The sequence below is a fragment of the Simochromis diagramma genome, unplaced genomic scaffold (genome assembly GCF_900408965.1).
Source record: "Simochromis diagramma unplaced genomic scaffold, fSimDia1.1 OVJJ01000302.1, whole genome shotgun sequence".
Lineage (NCBI taxonomy): Eukaryota > Metazoa > Chordata > Actinopteri > Cichliformes > Cichlidae > Simochromis > Simochromis diagramma.
In genome coordinates, this window is record NW_024386792.1 from 13078581 (window position 1) to 13098618 (window position 20038).

Sequence of the window (20038 nt, forward strand, 5' to 3'; positions counted from 1 at the left end):
TAAAAATATCACTATTACATTACAGTGGGTCAGTCTGGACTTGATTTTAAATACTGGGTATTGTAATACATTAAAATTGTCAATGTTGTTACACCTTATTTTCCTGTTTGGGTTGATTACCTAATGGTTACTAAACCTCTCAAATACATGTATATTTGGCTCTAAATTGTAATGGACCATAAGCGTAATCGACACTGTGTGTTGGTACAGATAGAGTAACCATCGAACGTTTTCTAATGAGAGCGTTTCCTAATGAAATGTATATATAAACCATTACTAACAGCTGTTCTGGAAAGCCTTTCCACCCAATTTCCACAGCCTGAAACCCCCAATGTACTGTTCTTGAAGTACTATCTCCACCTAGTGGCCAAAACAAGTTGTGCGCCGTTCTATTTCATCTATCAGTGTTACCTGAGCTTCCAGCGTCACCGGTCAAAAATCTGTCAATTTCTTGTAAATGTGATCTATCAGGATGCCTTGGAGGGAATTTATTACATCTGGGACAAAAATCCGCCGCGTCCACAATATGGGTTCAAATTTAATGCAAAATATATTTTTAGTTATAACTAAGTTGGAAATTCAGAGAGATATCAAATACATGACATGGCATTACATTTTGAATCTGAAGGGCTGAAGACACTGTTGGCGACTGGACTGAAAGTGGAAAAATCTGTGAATGATGGAAAATTTCTCTGACATTAAATCCTCTGTGTCTTTTGCGCATGTAAGTAAACTTTTGTGATAATTAACTTTTATAAATTATTTATAAGATAAGTGATGAATGTTTAGCTGGCTAAAAGTTCATATTCATTCATAGTTCACAGATTCTTGTTTGGTCTCATCAAAATGTAAATAGTTTATTGCATTTAACTGTGAACATGTATTTTTACTTCATTTTTGAACTTTTTAGGCTAAGGAAATCGCATACCTACATGCACATACCCCAGCAAAATGCAGCACATATTGCTACAAACCCCTTTTGGACTTAAAAAGACAAGCAACAACAACAACAACAAAAATCCAAGGAGCTGACAGGAGAAAAAAAATGCTGCTGTGTGGGGAGGTATTTGCTGGAAAGGAGCTCAAGAAAGTGTCGACACTTTTAATGGCCAGACAGGACTTGGAAAGCTTTGTAAAAGCAGTGAAAAACAGTTTGACACTATGTGCGAGGAGACTGACAGAAAACTGAAAGAAAAGGAGAAGTAAGGTTGGATCTTAAAAGAAAATCTGAGCATCCAGCCGAGTGAGAGTGAGAAGGTCAAAAAACACCAAGCGACAGAGTGCAAACAAGGCAATGAGGTGAAGCTGTCACTAAACACAACAGCAAAGCTGGCAGGGGGGGGTGGGGGGGGTGACCATTGAGTTTAAAACTCTGTAGGAACACTGTGGAAAAACTTCGTCCAAGACAGCTGAATTTTCAAACTTGAAATGATGACACTGGTAGAAAAACATTTGGCCAAGCTGAAAACAATTAAGTCGAAACACCACCAGAGCAAAACTGAATGCCAGAAAAATTTCAAAGCTTTGGAGGACTGTCTCAGATGTGAGCTGGCAGCAAGAAAGAAAGAAAGAAAGAAAGAAAGAGAAAAGGCTTCAGAAACAGAGAAGAGACAATAAAGAGAAGCAGCTTTCCATGGTGAGGAGTTTGTCAACATGGTGAGAAAGCTGGAGGAGGAGATCAAGCTCATCAGGCTCACGAGCCATGAAAAACGCTGAGCTAATGCCATTTTACCTCATCGTTTGAGTTACATGATAATATGACGGATTGTAAGATTTTTTCTTTTCAAAATGAAAATAAAATGCTTTGTGTGTCTTTTTAGGAGCTTACCTTAAAAACTGACGAAGGCAAAGCCGAGATGAAAAGGGAGAAGGCTAGAAATGGAAGTAGTAGATAAACAGAAGAGATTAGGAAAGCATGGACATAAAGTGAAAAAAGTTGAAGAAAGAGCAACATAACAGGAATGCAAAAAGAGAAAAAGAAACAGAACAAAAAATAAGGAGAGATATAAAAGAAAAGAAAGAGGAAAGCAGAAAGACAGAAAAGTAAGTCTCTCTTCCTAAACCCCATTTTCCCTTTTACTTAGTAACTGCAGTTAGGTCCATATATATTTGGACAGAGACAAATGTTTATTTTATAATTTTGGTTCTGCACATTACCACAAAGAATTTTAAATGAAAACACTCAGATGTAGTTAAAGTGCAGATTTTCAGCTTTAATTCAGTGGGTTGAACAAAAGATTGCTGCCAATGACAGCCTGACATCTTGAACTCATGGACATCACCACATGCTGTGTTTTCTCCTTTTTAACACTGTCAGGCCTTTACTGCAGCAGCTTGTTTGTGGGCCTTTCTGTCTGAAGTTTAGTCTCGATCAAGTGAAATGCATTTGAAGAATATTCCACTTCTTTGCTTTAATAAACTCCTGGGTTGTTTTGGCTATATGTTTTGGGTCATTGTCCATCTGTATTATGACGCCCAATCAATTTGACTGCATTTGGCTGGATTTGAGCATTTCTTTGTACACGTCTCTGAACACCTCAGAATTCATTCGTCTGTTTTTGTCCTGTGTCACATGATCAATAAAAACTAGTGTCAGAGTGCCACTGGCACTGGCAGCCATGCATGCCCAAGCCACAACAGTGCCTCCACCGTGTTTTACAGGTGATGTGGTATGCTTTGGATCATGAGCTCTTCCATTTTTTGCCATCATTCTGGTAGAGGTTGATTTTGGATTCATCTGCCAAAAAATGTTTTTTTCAGGACTATGTTGTTTTTTTATGGATTTTGTTTTTGTTTTGGGGTTTTTTTGTTTTTCATTTTTAAGCAAATTTAAATTTAACCTTTCTCTTCTTGAGGCTTAGGAGTGGCTTGCAGATGGCAGCGAACCCTCTGTATTTACTTTCATGTAGTCTTCTCTTTATGGTGGACTTGGATATTGATACCTTCTGAATGTTGTTCACTTGGTTGGCTTTTGTTGATCATCCACCACTGTTGTCTTTCTCTGATGGTTTTTTCTGTTTTCGAGGTTAAAGGAAAGCTTTTTTTTCACCTGCATGGAGAGCTCCTTTGCCTGCATATTGTCTGTTGACAGCGAACTCTTCCAAATGCAAGCACCACATTAATGGCATAATGAAGGAATGCACACACCTGCCCATGAAATACATGGGCCAATTAGTCCAATTACTTTTGTTCCCTTTAAAAAGGGGGTGGCACATGTTAAGGAGCTGAAACTCCTAAATCCTTCATCCAATTTGAATGTGGATACCCTCAAATGAAAGCTCTACACATTATGCCCATGTCCATTATATAACAAGAATTGTATTTGTATTGTGTCTAAATATATATGGACCTAGCTGTAAATACACCTGGCATTGCAACAACTTAATAGCAAAAGGTATAGATATTTAGCTGTCTGGCTACATGAACATAATCCTGAAGATAAAGCATTTTCTTTTGGGTTCTGTATAGGTTTTACTGAAGTGACTGCATGTTATGCAGGAGAAAACACCACCATCCTGTGACAAAACTTTAGAACTACATCAAAATAGTCCCATAGACCTTATATTAATATAAGTATATTAAATTACATTATAGTAAAACCATTTTTTAAATAAAAACCACCCTCAGATGCAAAAGTGGCGCACAAAAGCCAGTTTTGTTATCGACAAAACTGTAGTTTTTACACCTAGTATATTTTTTTTCCATTTATATGATGGAAACCTCTAGACTCCACGCAACAAGAAAAAAGTCAACACTGGTTAAAAGAAAAATATGGATAATGTGGCAGCTATTTATTGATGATATAATCCCCCTGCTGTAATCCGTGCCCATGCAGCTATATCATTACTTCTTGTTTTTAATCTTGTTAAAAAATATATAAAACACGTAATACCTATCATGATGATAACTTTAGTTCATCTTTCTGGTGAAAGTAGATCTTTGCACATTTATTGGGTTACAGTTGCCAGTCAATCATGAACTATGTTTTAGTGTCCATAAAGCTTTTAAATATGCTGGTGGATAAACGCTTCTAACAATGGTTATAGCAATACAAGAAAATGTCAGCAGTTATTTCAGTAAACGGATCTGTTAGAATAAATAATATGTAAAGAGAAAAACCGTCCTGTAAGTTAAGTTCCAAATAAGACATCATTGACTATCAGCCCAATCTGCTAATATTCTTGTTTTAAGACTTCGTGAGTCATGAACGTTTTCGTGAGACATCAGTGTGTTGGCCATGATCAAGACAGTTGCATGTTGCATGGCGAGCTGGCTTTGGGAGGTCTGTCCATCGGGGAGTGTTTTTGCCTTAAAGGAATGATGGAATGAGACACACTTCATTTTAAGTCTCCAAGTGCTATTCAGCACCCAAGGTTCGCCAGAATATTGCATTGCAGTGAAATCAGTTATTTACTTCACCTGTCGGCTATCCTGCCTACCGTGCTTCCTGTTTTGAACCTCTGGGCGTGTCTGTGACGCTCATTTCGTATTCGCGCGAGAATACGTTCGTTACAACTTCCGCCATTGTAGCGCCATTTTCGGCCTTGTCACGGGATTACAGCATGCTGTTCTCAAACAGATAATAAGACAAGTGTTTAGAGTTTTGATACCGGTTTTCCAGTATTTCATAAAATGGGGCGAAAAAAGAAGAAGCAGATGAAGCCATGGTGCTGGTATCCTTTTTGTTTCGACGACAAAATGCCGCTGTGGAAAGACGAGGGGCTACATGTTAGCTCGACAAAGGGAAGGCCCAAACTAGCCTCTTGACGCCCTAAAGCTTGCGTTAGCATTAGCGACTGGCACTCACGAACTTAAGAGTTTTGCTGGTTGATTTTTACCTAATGAGATATTTTTAAAGCTGTAAAATACTCTGTATCGGTTGTATTTCATTTTTAGTAGAGTTTGGGTTCGTGGTGCTGGTTACAGGAATCGAATAATACCTTGGATATTAACGGCTCTGTTAGCATTTAGCTTCGTTTATGATTCAATCTTCAGGACTGATCCGTCTTTAGATTTGTGTAACCAGACGATTTGCGCTACTTAGTCGCTGAGAGTGATGGTTATGTTAAGCAGTTATTATGTTATTTTGCCGGCTTGTATGGTCGCTGAATTTCGATCTTGTACAGTGTTACTGGGCAGTCCTTAACTTCAGTTTCCAGGTACTGTAATCGAGACTTCGACGATGAAAAGATCCTCATTCAGCATCAAAAGGCAAAACATTTTAAATGCCACATTTGCCACAAGAAGTTGTACACTGGCCCTGGCTTGGCTATTCATTGCATGCAGGTATGGGTTTTTAATTATTAATAACCTTATTAATATTTGTAGCATCTTTGTTTAAAAAAAACACACACATAAGTTACAGGTAATCGAGTAGTTATTCGAGTTTGTGGTGACTCACTTTGCATATTTTTCAGGTGCACAAAGAGACGATTGACAGCGTACCAAATGCAATTCCAGGAAGAACAGACATCGAGCTGGAAATCTATGGCATGGAGGGAATTCCAGATAAAGACATGCAGGAACGAAGGCGAACGTTAGAACAGAAATCACAAGGTTTGTTCACCTATGCAAGGGCTGTGCTTGTGTTGACTAAAACCTGGTTTATATTATAGGGTTTGTAATATGATGCACGAGTCTTAGTAATCTAATATAGTGTTATGGTATGGGTTACATAAGATTTTGCTTAGGTGTCAACATTTTCTATTTTCAGAAAGTCAAAAGAAGAAGTCAAACAATCAGGATGACTCTGATGAGTCTGATGATGATGAAGCTGGACCATCAGCTCAGCAGGTCACTGTGGTCCAGGCCCAGGCAGGCTATGCTGCTCCAATGGCACAACCTGGGATCCCTCCTGTGGCTGGAGCACCAGTGATTCCTCCTGCAGGATATCAAGGCAAGGTTTTTTATTTATTTATTTATTTATTTTTTTACAAACTTAAAAATCTATGCTTCAACTACACATATGAAACGGGCTTAGCAGCTGATCAACTTTTAATTCCAGTTGCAGTTCTGCTTTTTAACTAAAACCGTTATTGTGTTGAATTGTTTTGCAGTAGTTTTCTCATGTCGCCATCCTTCACATCCTTTTCATTTCCTCTTGCCAGTCGATAGAAGTTCAAGTTCATTCCAGGTTTATTTCAGTTTAAAAGTATTCTTTTTCTTTCCAATTGAATTGTAATTCTAATGCTAGGAAATCTAGCATCCACAAATTCACAATATTTTTAAATGTTTTTGCTAGATGGATTTTACTGCTGAATCACAGCTGCATTTAAGGAGACATGGGAATTTGATTTCTGTAGCACGTTACATAACACATTCCTGCTGGATGTGTCTCTAAATTCATCAACAATCTCAGATAATTGGTGTAATTGTTGGGCACGCATGACCCGTAATTAACCAACAAATCCACGTCAGTATATATCTTAGTATTTTAAGTTTTTAGCTACCTTCTTAAAAAGTTGACAGTATTAATGCAGTTTGTCCACCAGAGAGCACCAACAAATAATTTTTGTTCAGCGGTTGTATCTATTTTAACCCTATAGATGATCTGTCATGTATGCTTTTAACACACTCCTTCAGTTTTTTGCCACAAATACCTAAATTTATGACTGAAATCATTCAAGAAACTAAATGGAGCCTGTGAAAATGTAGTTTATGTATGTGTATCCTTTTGCTGTGTTTATTTGCCTACTTGTTTGTTTGTGTGGCATGATGAGTTATTGCTAAATAAATCTTCTCTAACCCATTGTTACAGGAATGCCTCCTATGATGCCCGGTGTTCCTCACATGATGCATGGCATGCCTCCTGCAATGCCTGGAATGCCACCAGGGTAATTCATTTACTAACTTTTGATTTAATAGTAACTTTACTATCCAGTGTTTTGTCTGTAGGGATAATACAATCATGGAGCTAACTGAAATGCAGTTTTACTGTAGTTCACTGTCAGATCAGTGTGTCCAATTTTCTGTGGGTCTCTGCTTTTTGCAGTATGATGCCAATGGGAGGGATGATGCCCCCAATGATGCCAGGGATACCCCCGGGTGAGTTGTGCTTGCATTTCAGAAACAACCATTGAACTTATATTACACAAAGAACTAAATTTGACAAATGTGATCATGTAAACACTTCTGATCCTGGTTCCGGTTCATCCTACAGCAGTCCCACCCCACATACCCCCAAGGCCAGGAATTCCTCACATGGCCCCAGCCCCTGCAGTCACTCGACCAGCCGCACCAGCGGCCCAGCCAGCTGTCACCAAACCTCTCTTCCCCAGTGCAGCACAGGTGGGCATTGTAACCCCACTAACACGCATGCAGTGACTTCTTTAGACATTTGCCTCAAAGAGATGTTATTGTTTTCTTAGGTCTCATGTTGTTAATGTAGTTTACTTTATCTGGAATTAAATCGTCAACAGGGTGTTTTATGATGTCGTTGTATACATAACAGGATTTTTCCAGGCTCAAAATTTAGGCTTGGAATCTGTGTCACGTGCTCATATTTGCTACATTTCTGGTTGATTGATAAACAAATCGTCAGAAGTAGAACATAAAAGAAACCCCACTTAGATAAGCTAGTTAAAATTAGTCTTGTATACCAGGGGAAAAAAAACCCCTCATATTTTATTTCCCATTTGTTCTTGTTTCTGATGTGTCCCTTCGCATTCTAACCTTGTTTAGGGTATGTTGTAAAGGGTAAAATTCAGATTAAAAACATTGTAGACATGTTACATGCAAACGCTGTGGTTTCCTTTCCACCATGCTGCAGATGGGCTCTGGTGTTCACAGCAGCACAGCAGCTGTCTCCTCTCCATCTGCAGACCCTCAGTCTGCGTCTCCCCAGCCTCCCTTTCCTAATATGCTACAAGTATGCTCACAGACAGGATTCTGTGCTCTGTGGCAGCTGCATGTTGAATATTTATTAACACTGCCTGTAAATTCTGAATTTGCAAACTTAAACATGGCTGGATACTAACCATATTTGCTTCATAAGTCTACTTGTGCACCAAAATAGCCATGCTGGCCATGATGTTGGTGTCACAGGATGGGCATCTCTGACAAGAACTGACATGTTTTGTTTGTGAGCTTCATTAGTGTGCATGCGCTTTAGTTAAAATAGGCCTAAGATGAGATGAACTTTATTTAGAATCTTCCACTCTTTCTCAACCTCAGGAGCATGATGCAATTAGTACCCAACAGATTTTGCAAGATTTTTATTTTTCTCCCTTAACCCGAGTTCTTCCCATCTGAAGTGCTATAGATACTTCTAGTTCTTCTCCATTTAATGTAAAAATTGCACTGTGGTTGAGACAAAATAGCGCAACAGCTTTGTTCCAATTAAAATAAAATGGAAACAAATTAATTGGGATTATTAAAATCATGTGTAATTTGTGTATTTAAGCTTCAGAGTAATCAAATCATAATACACTTGTACATTACAGTGATTTAAAATGTAAAGCTTAAATCAAATGATTAGTTAACTTTTCCATTTTTTTTAATGTTGTTACTGAGATGTCATCTTTTCACTGTAATTTTTAAAATGAATTTATTTTGGGGTTATTTTCATTCCTTTTTTGCATATTGCAACATTAAGCTAGTATCTTATAACTGTTTAATTTAAAAAAATCAGTTATATGTATGGTGTCTTTGCACAGGCCCAGCAGACTGTTCCAGGAGTCGCAGGAGCTTCAAGTTCCCTCAGCACAGCTGCCTCCACTGACCCACCCAAAGCAACATTCCCTGCCTACACCCAGCCCTCTGTCTCTTCTTCTTCCACTTCTTCTAATCCCTCTAGCAGCACTGTGGCCAAACCCCCAGCCACAGTGACCAGTAAGCCTGCTACCCTCACCACCACGAGTGCAACTAGTAAGTTGATCCACCCTGATGAGGATATCTCACTGGTAAGTTGCTTGAGCTTTCTATTTTGCCCTTTTCACAGTAAGTAATGACTGATACATATTTATAATAGCACATTGGGCAATAGACAATAATAGACTGGTGCAGTATTTGACCACCAGCTTGATTCTGTATATCTTGATCATAATTCAGCTATATATTCAGAATATGTTTGAAGCTAAACACTTTGGTTGCACATCCTTAATACTACTTAGTAGTTCTTCTTTTGTGGTTATGTTAAAGGATGATTCTGAACTTGAACATCCTCAGTCTGAAATCAGGGCACGTCAACATTGGTACAAGTTCCTCATCATTTTTTTGTACTGTAAAGGGGCATAACAAAGTTTCTTTAGTCTGAATGTTTGTTCTGTGCGTTGTCCCTGCCAACAGGAAGAGATGAAGGCCCAACTTCCTCGTTACCAGCGTCTTGCACCAAGACCTGGTCAGGCCCATGTGGCTGCTCCCCCAGTGGCAGCTGTGGGTGGTATAATGCCCCCACAGCAAGGCTTGCCACCACAGCAGCCAGGCATGAGGCATCCCATACATGGTAAGAAAATGCTTTTTTTTTTTTTTTTTTTTGGCAGTGTACAAAATTGTTTCTCTGTTCTAGCAAACTCATTTTTTTGTGTAACTCACTGTTCTACCAGCTTGTGCGCATTACCTGTCTGTGGATCATTTTAGTTCACATTTCATTGAAAGCTTAGCTTTTTCTCAGCAGTCTCTGTCAAGTAGGTGTTTAATTTAAAAAAAGAAACCGCAACAGAAAAAAACCAAGTATATTTGGCTGTTTGAAAAATATAATTAATTGAATTTTGTAGATTTGGACAGGAAGGTGTATGGTGCACAGCAGGTGAGATCAGATGTCCTTTTGAACAATAGCATTAAAACACTCCGTGCTCTTCTCTCTGTAGGTCAGTATGGTGCCCCTCCTCAGGGCATGCCAGGCTACATGCCTGGAGGGATGCCTCCATATGGGCAGGGGCCTCCCATGGTGCCCCCTTACCAGGGAGGCCCTCCCATGGGTATGAGGCCTCCCGTCATGTCTCCGGCTGGACGCTACTGAAGCAGCAAAGCAACCTGCACATTAGGTTTGAGGTTAACACCTTTCTATCACCCTTGTGCTTTTTCAAACCTAGCTGCAAGCAAAGAGCATAAAGACCAACGGTGGTGAAGACAAATATTTGTTAGAACACATGGACATTTAACGTAACATCTTTATTTGAAAAGAGCCAAACACCACATAAGTTTTTAACAACTATAACGTTGTTAACTAATTACATGTGAGGATATATTTTTCCCCTTAGGTTTCACTCAGGTTCATAGAAGTGAAGTGTGTTTAAATGATTCATATTTCTTTTGAAGCTGCTGGAGTTTCATGAACGTACCAACTCCTTACAAAGGCAAGTTTCTCTTGTAAACATTTAATCATATTTTTGTTTATTTCTTTTGGTGGAATGATTGAGGCCCTCACAGCATGCTTAGATGCTGTTGGACATTCGTCCCCAACCTTGGTTGGTGAGGGTCTCAGAAACTGGTTCCAGTTACGTAGTCTATAAACTCCATGACTCATCAGGCTCTAGTTTTATTCTTTTTTTCAGGTTTGATTTAAATATTTCCTGGTCCTAAGTCTACTTGTATGCATCCTTTGTAATGTTTTATCAATCTGTTGTAATAAAATCCATCTTGAAATCCAATGCTGGTTTGTCCTGACGTGCGTGGAGGTGAGTCATGAAGGTTTGTACTGATGTCTTTTGTTTTTCTGCACAGCTTAGGGATTTGTTTAATGGCAGAATCTTATCAGGTAGACAAAGACCAAGTTTGCCATCATCTGTTTTTTGTTGAGTGCATCCATCATTGCCTTAATAATAGACTGATTATTAAAAATAAATTTAAAAAAAATTCTTTACATAAATTCATTAGCCTAATAAAGATTTTACATGCTTTAAGTTTGTGTACTTCCAGCCAAAAACTGAGATGTTGGCTAACTTTTTGTTCCAAAATACTGCATGGTACCTGTGATATGATGGAATTAACTGCAAATTAAGCAATACAGTTGCAGTACACCCAGTCTGCAATGAAGGAAAAGCTAAGTTTCATTTCTGACCCATTAACTCCTACACACACACACACACACACGGTTGACTGCTTTAATAATGTTGGTGTCTGTCGTGGTCATCTCTCTATTATGCATTGAAGAGGGAAAGCAAAACAAAGCCAACAGCAGCAGCTCTGAGTTTAACATATTTGTTTTTTAAGGTGAGGTTTTTGCTATTTACTTTAGACGTCATTATAGTGTTAATCACTGTCTGCAGCGTAGTGCTTATTTCTGCAGTCTTTCTCCCTGCAGTGTTTTTTTTATTTTTTTAAAGAGTAACTAGCACTGTCATTTCTATAGGAAAAATAAAATGCAAGAACAGACACCTGAGGGTCTTCTTGTGACCACTGTTAACCCCTTAACATTATATTTCTAAAATGACAGTAAATCAATGCCTATTATAATTTTCAAAAGCACTTTGTTTGGCTGGTCTTTACCACAGTGCTGGCCTGTGTTGCTGCGTGGTTTTGTTTTAAATCCTAGACGTATCATAGTTGTCGGACATCTGGGGTTATCCTGTTACAGATTGCTGTCTATAAAGCAATCTGTGAAAGAACAGACACCACAGGTGTGCAAATCTGAGTGTAGTGCATATATGGATTAAAAACAAAAAATAGCAGGTTTTTTAAAAAGAAGTGCTTGTAGGTATTTGATGTGGCACAGTGTTTCCTCTGCCCATATCACTTACTGCTTTGTATTTGTTTTTGTCTGTAGCCCATCCATATCAGCTTTTCAGCCTTAAAACCCAATCAGCTGGCATGACAGGTCAGTTAAAACTCAGTAAGTACCTGATGATGTTCTAGTGTGGCTCCATCCTCTACATGTGGATGTTAGGCCTTGTATTATTAAATTTCACACCAATCAGCCACAGCACATGAACACTTGGACTACACGTCTCCCAGCAGCAGATTTTAAGATGATTAGTGTCACTTCATCTGTGAGTGGTTTCAAGGTTGTGGCTCATTAGTGTGATGTCAGAAGAGCTGTGCCTGAAGTGACATTGAAATGTGCACTGAGTTTGTCTCTCTTGTCCTGTCTGAGTTTGAAAATTACAGACATGGTAAGTAGTCGTGGGATGGGCCGCCAGTGTCACCGGGGCTTCTGTCAAAGGGTCAGTTCACCCTGATTTCGCAAGTGGTGTCTAACCTGATTGCTCTTAGTTTTTGTGCTTGCTAGGTAAATTCCAGCATCCTACTAACTTTGCACATTGACATTAAAGAATTTCTGTCAAATGTTTCACACCAACGTGATTGTTCTCCTCTGGGAAGTTCCCTTCAGTCTCAAGAATCATCACTGTTTTTGTTCCTTGTAATAAATAAAATGATAATATGAATTTCCCCTGAAGTGTTTTTGGGAAAAACACCATGATTTCAGGATTAGTCTTATATAGCAGTAAAATTTAGGCTAAACTTGAATTTATTTATTTTTTCTTCTCCTTGCTGTCTTACACATTCTCCAAAACAATGTCACATTTTTTCCTGAACATAAAATTATATCGAGAATATCTGAACCAAAAAGAAGCAAAACAGGACACCACAGGTGAGAGCTGAGTGGAAAGGTTGTTTTAAACTTGGGTGAACTAACTCTTAAATTCTGACATAAGAGCTAATGTCTGTAATACGTAAAGTGAAAGTATTGATACTGGTTAGGTGTTTTTTGGTTTTGTTTTTTTCTTCTTCTTTTTTTCAGCTTTTTGGGTGGTTTTTTTTGAGGGGGGGGGGGTTAGCATCAGGCTCATGTTTAGACCAAGCTATTGGATTTCAGATGAATATGTTCTTTGTGCATAGCTATGAGTCTGTCTAACATGTGCTGCTTATTCATGTCATAACGGTTTTCTGTATCAGATGCTTTATTTCTCTCTCCAGATAGTAAAATAAATATAAGCTGTCATATAAAGTGCAGAAATAATACATGTCAATTTAATAAAAATAATTGAAATTTTCTGTTGACACTTGTTTTCTTTAACGGGTCTAAAAAAAAAAAATACATTCTGGTTTATAACATCCACGTGTTCATGCTTGTAGGCATTCAGAAACTATCTGCCCCTCTACGAGTCACTGCTCCGTCACAGAGTATTAGTCAGATTTTAACCCCAACTTCATGATCACTGAATGCATGTTAACCCAAGTTAAGGTCAGAATTGTGATTTACTGCTGATTAACATACAAATAATAGTGAAACAGTGAAAACCTTGACTTTCAGTGGAATCTAATTTCTGTTAGTGTAATAAGTTACTTCAAGTCCTTCCGTTAGTCACGTCACACTAGTCCTTCAGCAGTTCTGTTGGCTTCCGGTTAAATATTGTATTGTTTCCGCTCCTCACCTGCCACATGAATCCTCTGTTCAGAGTTATTTTACATGCAAATTTGTTTTGACTTGTTAGGTACTTTTGTTCTTACCGTTTTTAACTCTTCTGTGTCACGGGACCTTGAATGTTTTGAAAAGGCTCCTAAAGTAAAACATGTTAGTGCACATAGGTGCAAAAGTTCATCAAGGTATTTGTTTCACCTGCCATCGTGTAGTTGGTGTACAGCACAGTATTGACCCTTTAAGACCTACCATAGAACCAAGTCCGCCAGAGCTTATATTTTTACATGTTGTAGTGCCATTTTTGGGAGCATTTCAAGTTGATATACATCAATAAAACCATTATAGCCCAAATTTTAATGATATGTATGCATTAAGTGTATAGTAATTACATAAATTGCAAAAAAGTTACAAAAAAATTTAAAATCGTTTTTGTGTTTTTAACATATATTTCTAGTTAGAGAAATTTAAGAGGTTTATCTGTAAATACAAAAAAGTTGCACAAAATAGTTTCCCACCACAGGAAATTTATTTTAAGTGTCTTCATAGTTTTATTTTTGAAATACACCAATTTTTATATACTGCAAGAAAAACGAAAATAAGTATTATAATGCAAATTTGCAAGAAAAAAAAAACCAGCATATGCATCAAAATAAACTATTTCCAGTAGTGCAATATGAATCCTAAGCATTCCAGAAACGACACAGAAAGTCATAAAGTCAAACATAACTTTTAAAAACACAAGTATAGACTCGTAAGGTCCTGATGGTAAAAAACTACATTTCCGCGAAATGACGCCACTTCCGGTTTCGGTCATGGTGGACATGCAAACCGATTGTTAAGTGATGACGTGACGAATCCTACTTCTGGGCCTAAAGTAGTCTGCATTTAATATGGCTTTTGTGTTGTTAACATGTTTCATGCTTTGTATTTTCTTCTATTTAATCTCAAAAAGCTCCTAAAAAAAGTCAGTGATCACCGTTGACCTCTCTCGGCTTTTATTACCGCTAATCATTTATTTAAGCTCAGTATTTAAAACCTTAGGATGTAACTACAGCCCAGCCCATGCAGCAGTATATGAATGACTAACCTCGTATTGTGGATGGATTATCTCAGTTGTTCTCCTGGCTGAAGTTTGGTCCTTTTACAGCATCCTGCCATGCGATTACATTTGTTCCTGACCACCGTGAACACTCACGTTAACTTTTATCGAGTGGAAAGAAAGTTAGCTTGTTTATATTATGCTAACATAGCTGTGTCGCTAGCGGTCACGTAGCACATCATTATATACCAGCTAGCCCAACTACAGTAACCCTACAAACGTCACTGCTGTTTAGTTTTCTGTCTTCATTTATGAAGACTTACTTAATTACTTAAGTAAGTCTTCATATAAAAATCTGTTAAGTAAATCTTAAGTAAGTAAGACTTAGTCTTACTTACTTAAGATTTACTTAATAGATTTTTATTTGAATGCATCCACATTCAGCCACTGAAGTAAAGATAACAGTTCAAAAATAAAGCGAGTTCTCAAACTGTGACTCATTATTCAGAAAAATGCTATAAAGCCACCTCTGACACCTAATTGTGGTTTTCCTGATACAAATCTAGAGCACGAAATTAGTTTGTGCAGGTCGAGGTTGCACGAAATGCACTTTTTTCTACCATGCTTCAGTTGTTGATGCATTCAAATGACATCACACTGCTGTCCTATTTGTTCTGTTTTTCTTATATCTGCTAATTGGAATGTGAACAATAGCATGATGAATGTTTTGATAACTGGAATTCCCCATAAGTCAGAAACGATGAGGATTCTTATCTAGATTAACGAAATACTCTGTAGTTTTGTCTGTAGATAGAAGGTGAATCGCTAATATTGAAGAATGATCCAATTTGTCTTATAGCTGAGACCAAGTTTATTTAACATGTACTGAAGCTGTTACATTCTTCAGTAAAAACTTGAGATCTGAATGTTTTCAGAGTACTTTCTTGAGTTTCTTGATTCATTTTTCAGTAATAAAATATCTTTTTAGCTCCCTTCAGTCACCGGACCTATTTTCTAGTCTCTCTCCAATGATGCAAATTATCATCAAAAAGCAGACACATCCTGTTCACAGACGAGTCTTCAGCATCATTTCCTCTGGGACATACAGAAATACTATGTGAGGAAAGTTTTTTTCCGAAACATGTGAAACCCAATTAATGCAAATGAAGCTCTGCTATTGAAGTTAATTGAAGTTAAGACAAAAGAGAGCACATGCTGCTTCTTTAGAGCCAGTGCTCAGCAAATACTCAATATGATCCTAAACTGTTTCAGCTGAGGTGTTAAATGCTTTAATTCATGGCTGTAGGAGGAGCTGATCCAACAGTCGTGATGTTCATTTGTTCGCGCTTCCTCTTGTGAATGTCTTGAGGTTTGAAGGTGGAGCTAATGGAGTTCCTCTTGGTTTCATTTACTGTAAGACACACTTGAAATTCAGTTTTTTACACTTGCATCTCTGCTGATATGGTTTCCATCAGTGGCTTCCCACAAGATCTTAAGTGTGTGATGTAAAAGATGATTTGGATCCAATACCTTGCTTTTTTGTGGGCTGTAGTCATCACGCAGATTGGGTTTGGTAAGTTTGGTTGTGTTCCTCAGGCTGGTGGTGGTTTGATCACTGGTTTTTCTTTCAATGTGAATTGTGCATGCGGCACAGTGGTTTGGGTAATTTCTGTGCGAAGGAATCTGAAGTCACTTGGAGTGCTGGTGGATAAAATGATAGAAGCAAAAAAGAGCGCACTGGAAATCTGTGAAAATAGTCTGGTCACATTTATTGAACTTTTTTGCCTTTTGTTATAGTGTGAAATTGAAATATAGTCACTAGGCAAGTCTAATGTCTATTACAATGATAGATTGTAATCTAGACTTCAAACATACAATTTGTTTTACATTCTGCTGAACAATACTCTTCATATTTAATATATTTGTTGCCCCCCACTGCAGTAATTATCTGTGAAATGTTTTAAAAAATACGTGAAAATTATCTTTATTTTTCCAACACTTTAAAACATGCTTATCTAAAATGGAAATTAAAAAGCAACTAGAATGGTTTGCAAATCATTTGAACAATACATTTAACTGAAAAAAATGTAGAGAGATCTTTTGAATTTTTAACATGTAACAGCTAAAGCCTTATTACGTTATACAATACTATCATGAGTCAGAGGCACTCTTTCAAAAGTAAAGATGGGAAGTGGTTCACCACTTTGTGATCTTGGCGTAGAGTGCCAGTTGGTGGAACTGGTAACCTGAAAATCTGTCACATAATGCCGTTTGGTTTGAGAATAACATCCTTTTCAGTGAATATCTTCCTTATTTCAATAAATGCCAAACCACATTTTGCATGTAGTACAACAGAGCGGCGCATTAAAGAGCTTATCGTTCGCTAGAAACATTTGTTTAGGTGCATACTGTCTGTATACGTATACAAACACATACACCTTCATTGCTGGTATTTACATTTTGCATACCCCAGTTTTATGGAAATTTGGGCTAAAAAATAAATTATGTTTAGTTCTTCTCTGTTTGTGATGTGCTTCTTTTTTTTGTCATTTTAATTTCATCTAAAGCTCACAGTGAGATTCGCTTCTTGAAGCGGCATGAGGGTGAATCTGTCGTTCTTCCCTGTGAGATTGAACACAGGGACCCATCGCCCTTGGGAGTCTACCTGAAACGCACCTGGCTGAATCATAAAGAAGTGCTGTTCAAGTACACCAAGGAAGACTTTACAGTTGACAATTCTGCTGACAAAAGCCGCATTAGCGTCAGTGGAGACCCGAGCCTTCATTCTCTGAATATCACCATCTCTCAGCTGAACGCCAGCGACACAGACCGCTACTACTGCGAGTTTGTCGTGGAAAATCTTTCCTCTGCAGATGAAAAGATACCATCAAAGACGGAATTCTTCCTCCTTGTTGGTGCTGGTGAGTGTACTTTTTGATTTATTTTAGGTTTAGCATTAAACTACACTTACACTTTCCAAACCATATTACAGTGCTAAGATGAAGCTTTTTTTCTTTGGGGATGTAAAAAGCGTAACATAGCGTCTCAGCAGTGCCTCAAACATCTTAAAAGTTTAACAGAGCAGTTCTGGTTGTTTGTTTTTTCCTAAGTATGGCACATTTCCTCCTTAACATATCATGCCAGACTCATGCACATAATAAAATCAGATTTGGAACTTGATCCTTACTAGTGGCACCCATATCCATTATATCGTTTTTATTCCCTTTCCCTTTGGAGATGTCCCTGAGTCAGTGGACACTTATCCAGAGTACGTGATAGAGAGATGTGCTGGGGGTTCAGCGGTACTCCCCTGCCTCCCCCAACGTGGGGAAGGCTTGGCCGTGGAGGGGGTGATTCTAAAGAGGCAGAAGGGTCGGGGACCTGTAGAGCTGCTGTACAACTCAAAGCAGCACCACAGCGGCAGCCGTTCTTCCTCCTCCTCTCAGTTCCCTGTTGAGAGGGTCCAGTTGTCCTCTGCGCCCGGCCACGGCGGCATCACCTACAACCTCACCCTGCAGCAGCTGCAGCCAGAAGACAGTGCTTTGTACAGCTGCCAGCTGCTTCTGCACGGTCAACCCGATAGCAGTACCAGCCTAGGGAGACGTGTATTCTTTATTTCTGTACAAGGTGGGTCACATCACAGTGAGAGTTTCTCACCAGGTGACTTCAGCTGACTGGTATTTGCTGTTCAAGATGAAAGAAAAACTTCTTTCCATACTAATTGTGAAAATTTCTAGCTTTTACTAACAAAGCTGCCACTGATGATGTAATCAATAACACTGTTGCTGTGGGGCTTTTACAGCCAGCAAAGCTTATGGTCTGTATTAGTTTCACATCAACAATGTTCCAATGTCTTTTGCACTTTTTTTTTCTCTGTAGGCATGTGAAAAACTGATAACACAAAGACAATAGCAGAAATTAATATATTGTGCATGTGAGATAAGTTTAATAAGGTGCTAACCAAATCAATCTGATAGCCCTAGTGATGAGAACAGGAATATTTCTGACTCATTTCCTTTGATGGTATCTGGTATTGAGGGGTTGTTTCTGAATGTAGTGTGAACTATATCCTTTAAGCTTATCTTCAATTTGGAAACAACTGAAAGCTTTTTGTTTTTTATTCTAATGAAGTCTTATTTTAAAGTTGTAATCATTTGTGTCATGATGTTCTACATTTCCCCCTCTGTAAACAGATATCCTGTAATCTTCAGCAGGTTTAGGGATGTGTACACTTTGTTTTTAAGGCTTTAAAGGTCATTGTGCTGCTTAGCATATCTCCTGCTTTTAATGTGTGCTTTTTTTTTTGGAGCTTTTTATCCTAAAGTTTGCAGAAGTTTCCACACTATCTGATATCCTTTTGAGGTATATTATTCGAACTGCAGCTTAAAACTAAGAAGGAAGTGACTTCTGATTCTGATTGTGTGTCTATGTTGAAGAAAGGGGAATGGTATGGAGTTTCACATTTTAAACACGTCTTCCTCTTTCTGCTTCTCCACAGGTGGTCATTGGTGCGGTTGCTCCAGTTACTCCTCTCTGCTGTACGTTTTGTCATCAGCTGTGGGCGTTCTCCTCCTCCTCCTGCTCCTCACTGGATGTGTGTTATGTAAAGTGAGTGTCCTTTTTTGATTGTGATGTGCTACCTTGAGTATGCTCGTACACAGGGGCAAGAGAGTGAAATCTAACTGAAGCATTAGCACAAACAGCACCTGTTTGTGAAGATCACGGCTGATCTGCAGCTCACCACAGAAACCACGCTGGTTTCACAATTTTGTGCAGCCAGTTATCAACATGTTTGTCTTAAAGTTCAGTGAAGAACACTTTCAAAAACCCTCTTCTTCTTCTTCTTAGTTTAACAAATTTGTATTATTTGCTTACATTATGTGCTTAAATTGGCCTTTATTTTTTCCAAGAAAGGGTCAGGTTAAGAGTTCCCACTAAGGATGTCGCCTTGAGAGAAAATGACAAACTTTGATTTTGACACAGGAAATTGAGAATGTGTGTTAAGTCTTTATTTGACTTCTCTTCCTCGCTCAATGATTGTCAGGGCAAAGCACGCCACAATGCGAAGTCACATAGTCCGGCCCCTATCTACGAGGAGATGAAGTCTCCCAGTCAAAAAGAGGCACCTCTCCGTCTGAAGGACATGGGGTGCTCCGAGTACAGAGACAGCCCAGTGAAGAGATCCTCGTCAGAGAACCACTATGAAACTCCAAGAGCAGCTCTCAACAGCATCAGAACCTAGAGCGACACTCGCAACTCCAGTTAACACACAGAAGAAAATGTTGCAGTTGGACATTTGTGCCTGAACTTGGCTGGTGGGGGTCAGTTCACTTTCTGGTTTGGCGTAAATATTTTTCTGGCTATGTGCATCCTTTGTAATATTTTATTGACCTGCTGCAATAAAATCCATCTTGAAATTCAAAGCTGGTTTGTCGTGATGTGCATGTGGAGGTTTTTTCTGCACACGTTTCATTTCATTTGTCATCTTGTTTTTGTTGAGTCCATCCATCACCCTTTAGGGGGTCTCCACAGTGGATCACTAGTATCCTCCTTTCAGTATACTGAGTCATCTGAGGTTTTCCTCATTTCTTCCTTCGTGGCATCTCCATATTCAGCATTCTTTATTCCATGTCTATGCTTTGCCTTGCTTCAACTTTTCTTTTTCCTTTTCATACAATATTAACAACAAAATTAGCTCT

General features: G+C 38.5%; 2 protein-coding genes across 5 annotated transcripts; both read left to right on the forward strand.

The window, feature by feature from the left end:
• Window positions 1-4504: 4504 nt before the first annotated feature.
• Window positions 4505-10589, forward strand: znf207b (zinc finger protein 207, b). 3 transcript variants are annotated; one of them, XM_040024639.1, is made up of 11 exons: window positions 4505-4673; window positions 5160-5286; window positions 5418-5556; window positions 5714-5896; window positions 6758-6833; window positions 6992-7044; window positions 7160-7287; window positions 7769-7867; window positions 8655-8900; window positions 9286-9442; window positions 9807-10589. In XM_040024639.1, exons 1-11 carry the CDS (start codon window positions 4633-4635, stop codon window positions 9956-9958), a joined length of 1401 nt encoding a protein of 466 aa, XP_039880573.1. In that variant the 5' UTR covers window positions 4505-4632; the 3' UTR covers window positions 9959-10589. The 3 variants fall into 3 exon arrangements, with proteins under 3 accessions (XP_039880573.1, XP_039880570.1, XP_039880572.1); XM_040024636.1 differs by lacking the exon at window positions 7769-7867 and having other exon boundaries at window positions 4506-4673; XM_040024638.1 differs by lacking the exon at window positions 7769-7867 and having other exon boundaries at window positions 4506-4673; window positions 7163-7287.
• Window positions 10590-10919: 330 nt separating this feature from the next.
• Window positions 10920-19762, forward strand: LOC120729153. Of its 2 annotated transcripts, none has more exons than XM_040024641.1 (5): window positions 10920-11755; window positions 16907-17260; window positions 17577-17966; window positions 18838-18947; window positions 19384-19762. In XM_040024641.1, the coding sequence occupies exons 1-5, from the start codon at window positions 11749-11751 to the stop codon at window positions 19579-19581; spliced, it is 1059 nt and encodes a 352-aa protein (XP_039880575.1). In that variant the 5' UTR covers window positions 10920-11748; the 3' UTR covers window positions 19582-19762. The 2 variants fall into 2 exon arrangements, with proteins under 2 accessions (XP_039880575.1, XP_039880574.1); XM_040024640.1 differs by lacking the exon at window positions 10920-11755 and adding an exon at window positions 14780-15912.
• Window positions 19763-20038: the final 276 nt, after the last annotated feature.

Coding starts and splice junctions, on each gene's coding strand:
- LOC120729153 (XM_040024640.1), top strand. CDS start 15,852: ATGATTTGGATCCAATACCTTGCTTTTTTGTGGGCTGTAGTCATCACG. Junction 15,913..16,906: donor CATCACGCAGATTGGGTTTG/GTAAGTTTGGTT, acceptor TTTCATCTAAAG/CTCACAGTGAGATTCGCTTC. Junction 18,948..19,383: donor CTGGATGTGTGTTATGTAAA/GTGAGTGTCCTT, acceptor AATGATTGTCAG/GGCAAAGCACGCCACAATGC.
- znf207b (XM_040024639.1), top strand. CDS start 4,633: ATGGGGCGAAAAAAGAAGAAGCAGATGAAGCCATGGTGCTG. Junction 7,045..7,159: donor GATGCCAGGGATACCCCCGG/GTGAGTTGTGCT, acceptor TTCATCCTACAG/CAGTCCCACCCCACATACCC. Junction 7,868..8,654: donor CCTTTCCTAATATGCTACAA/GTATGCTCACAG, acceptor GTCTTTGCACAG/GCCCAGCAGACTGTTCCAGG.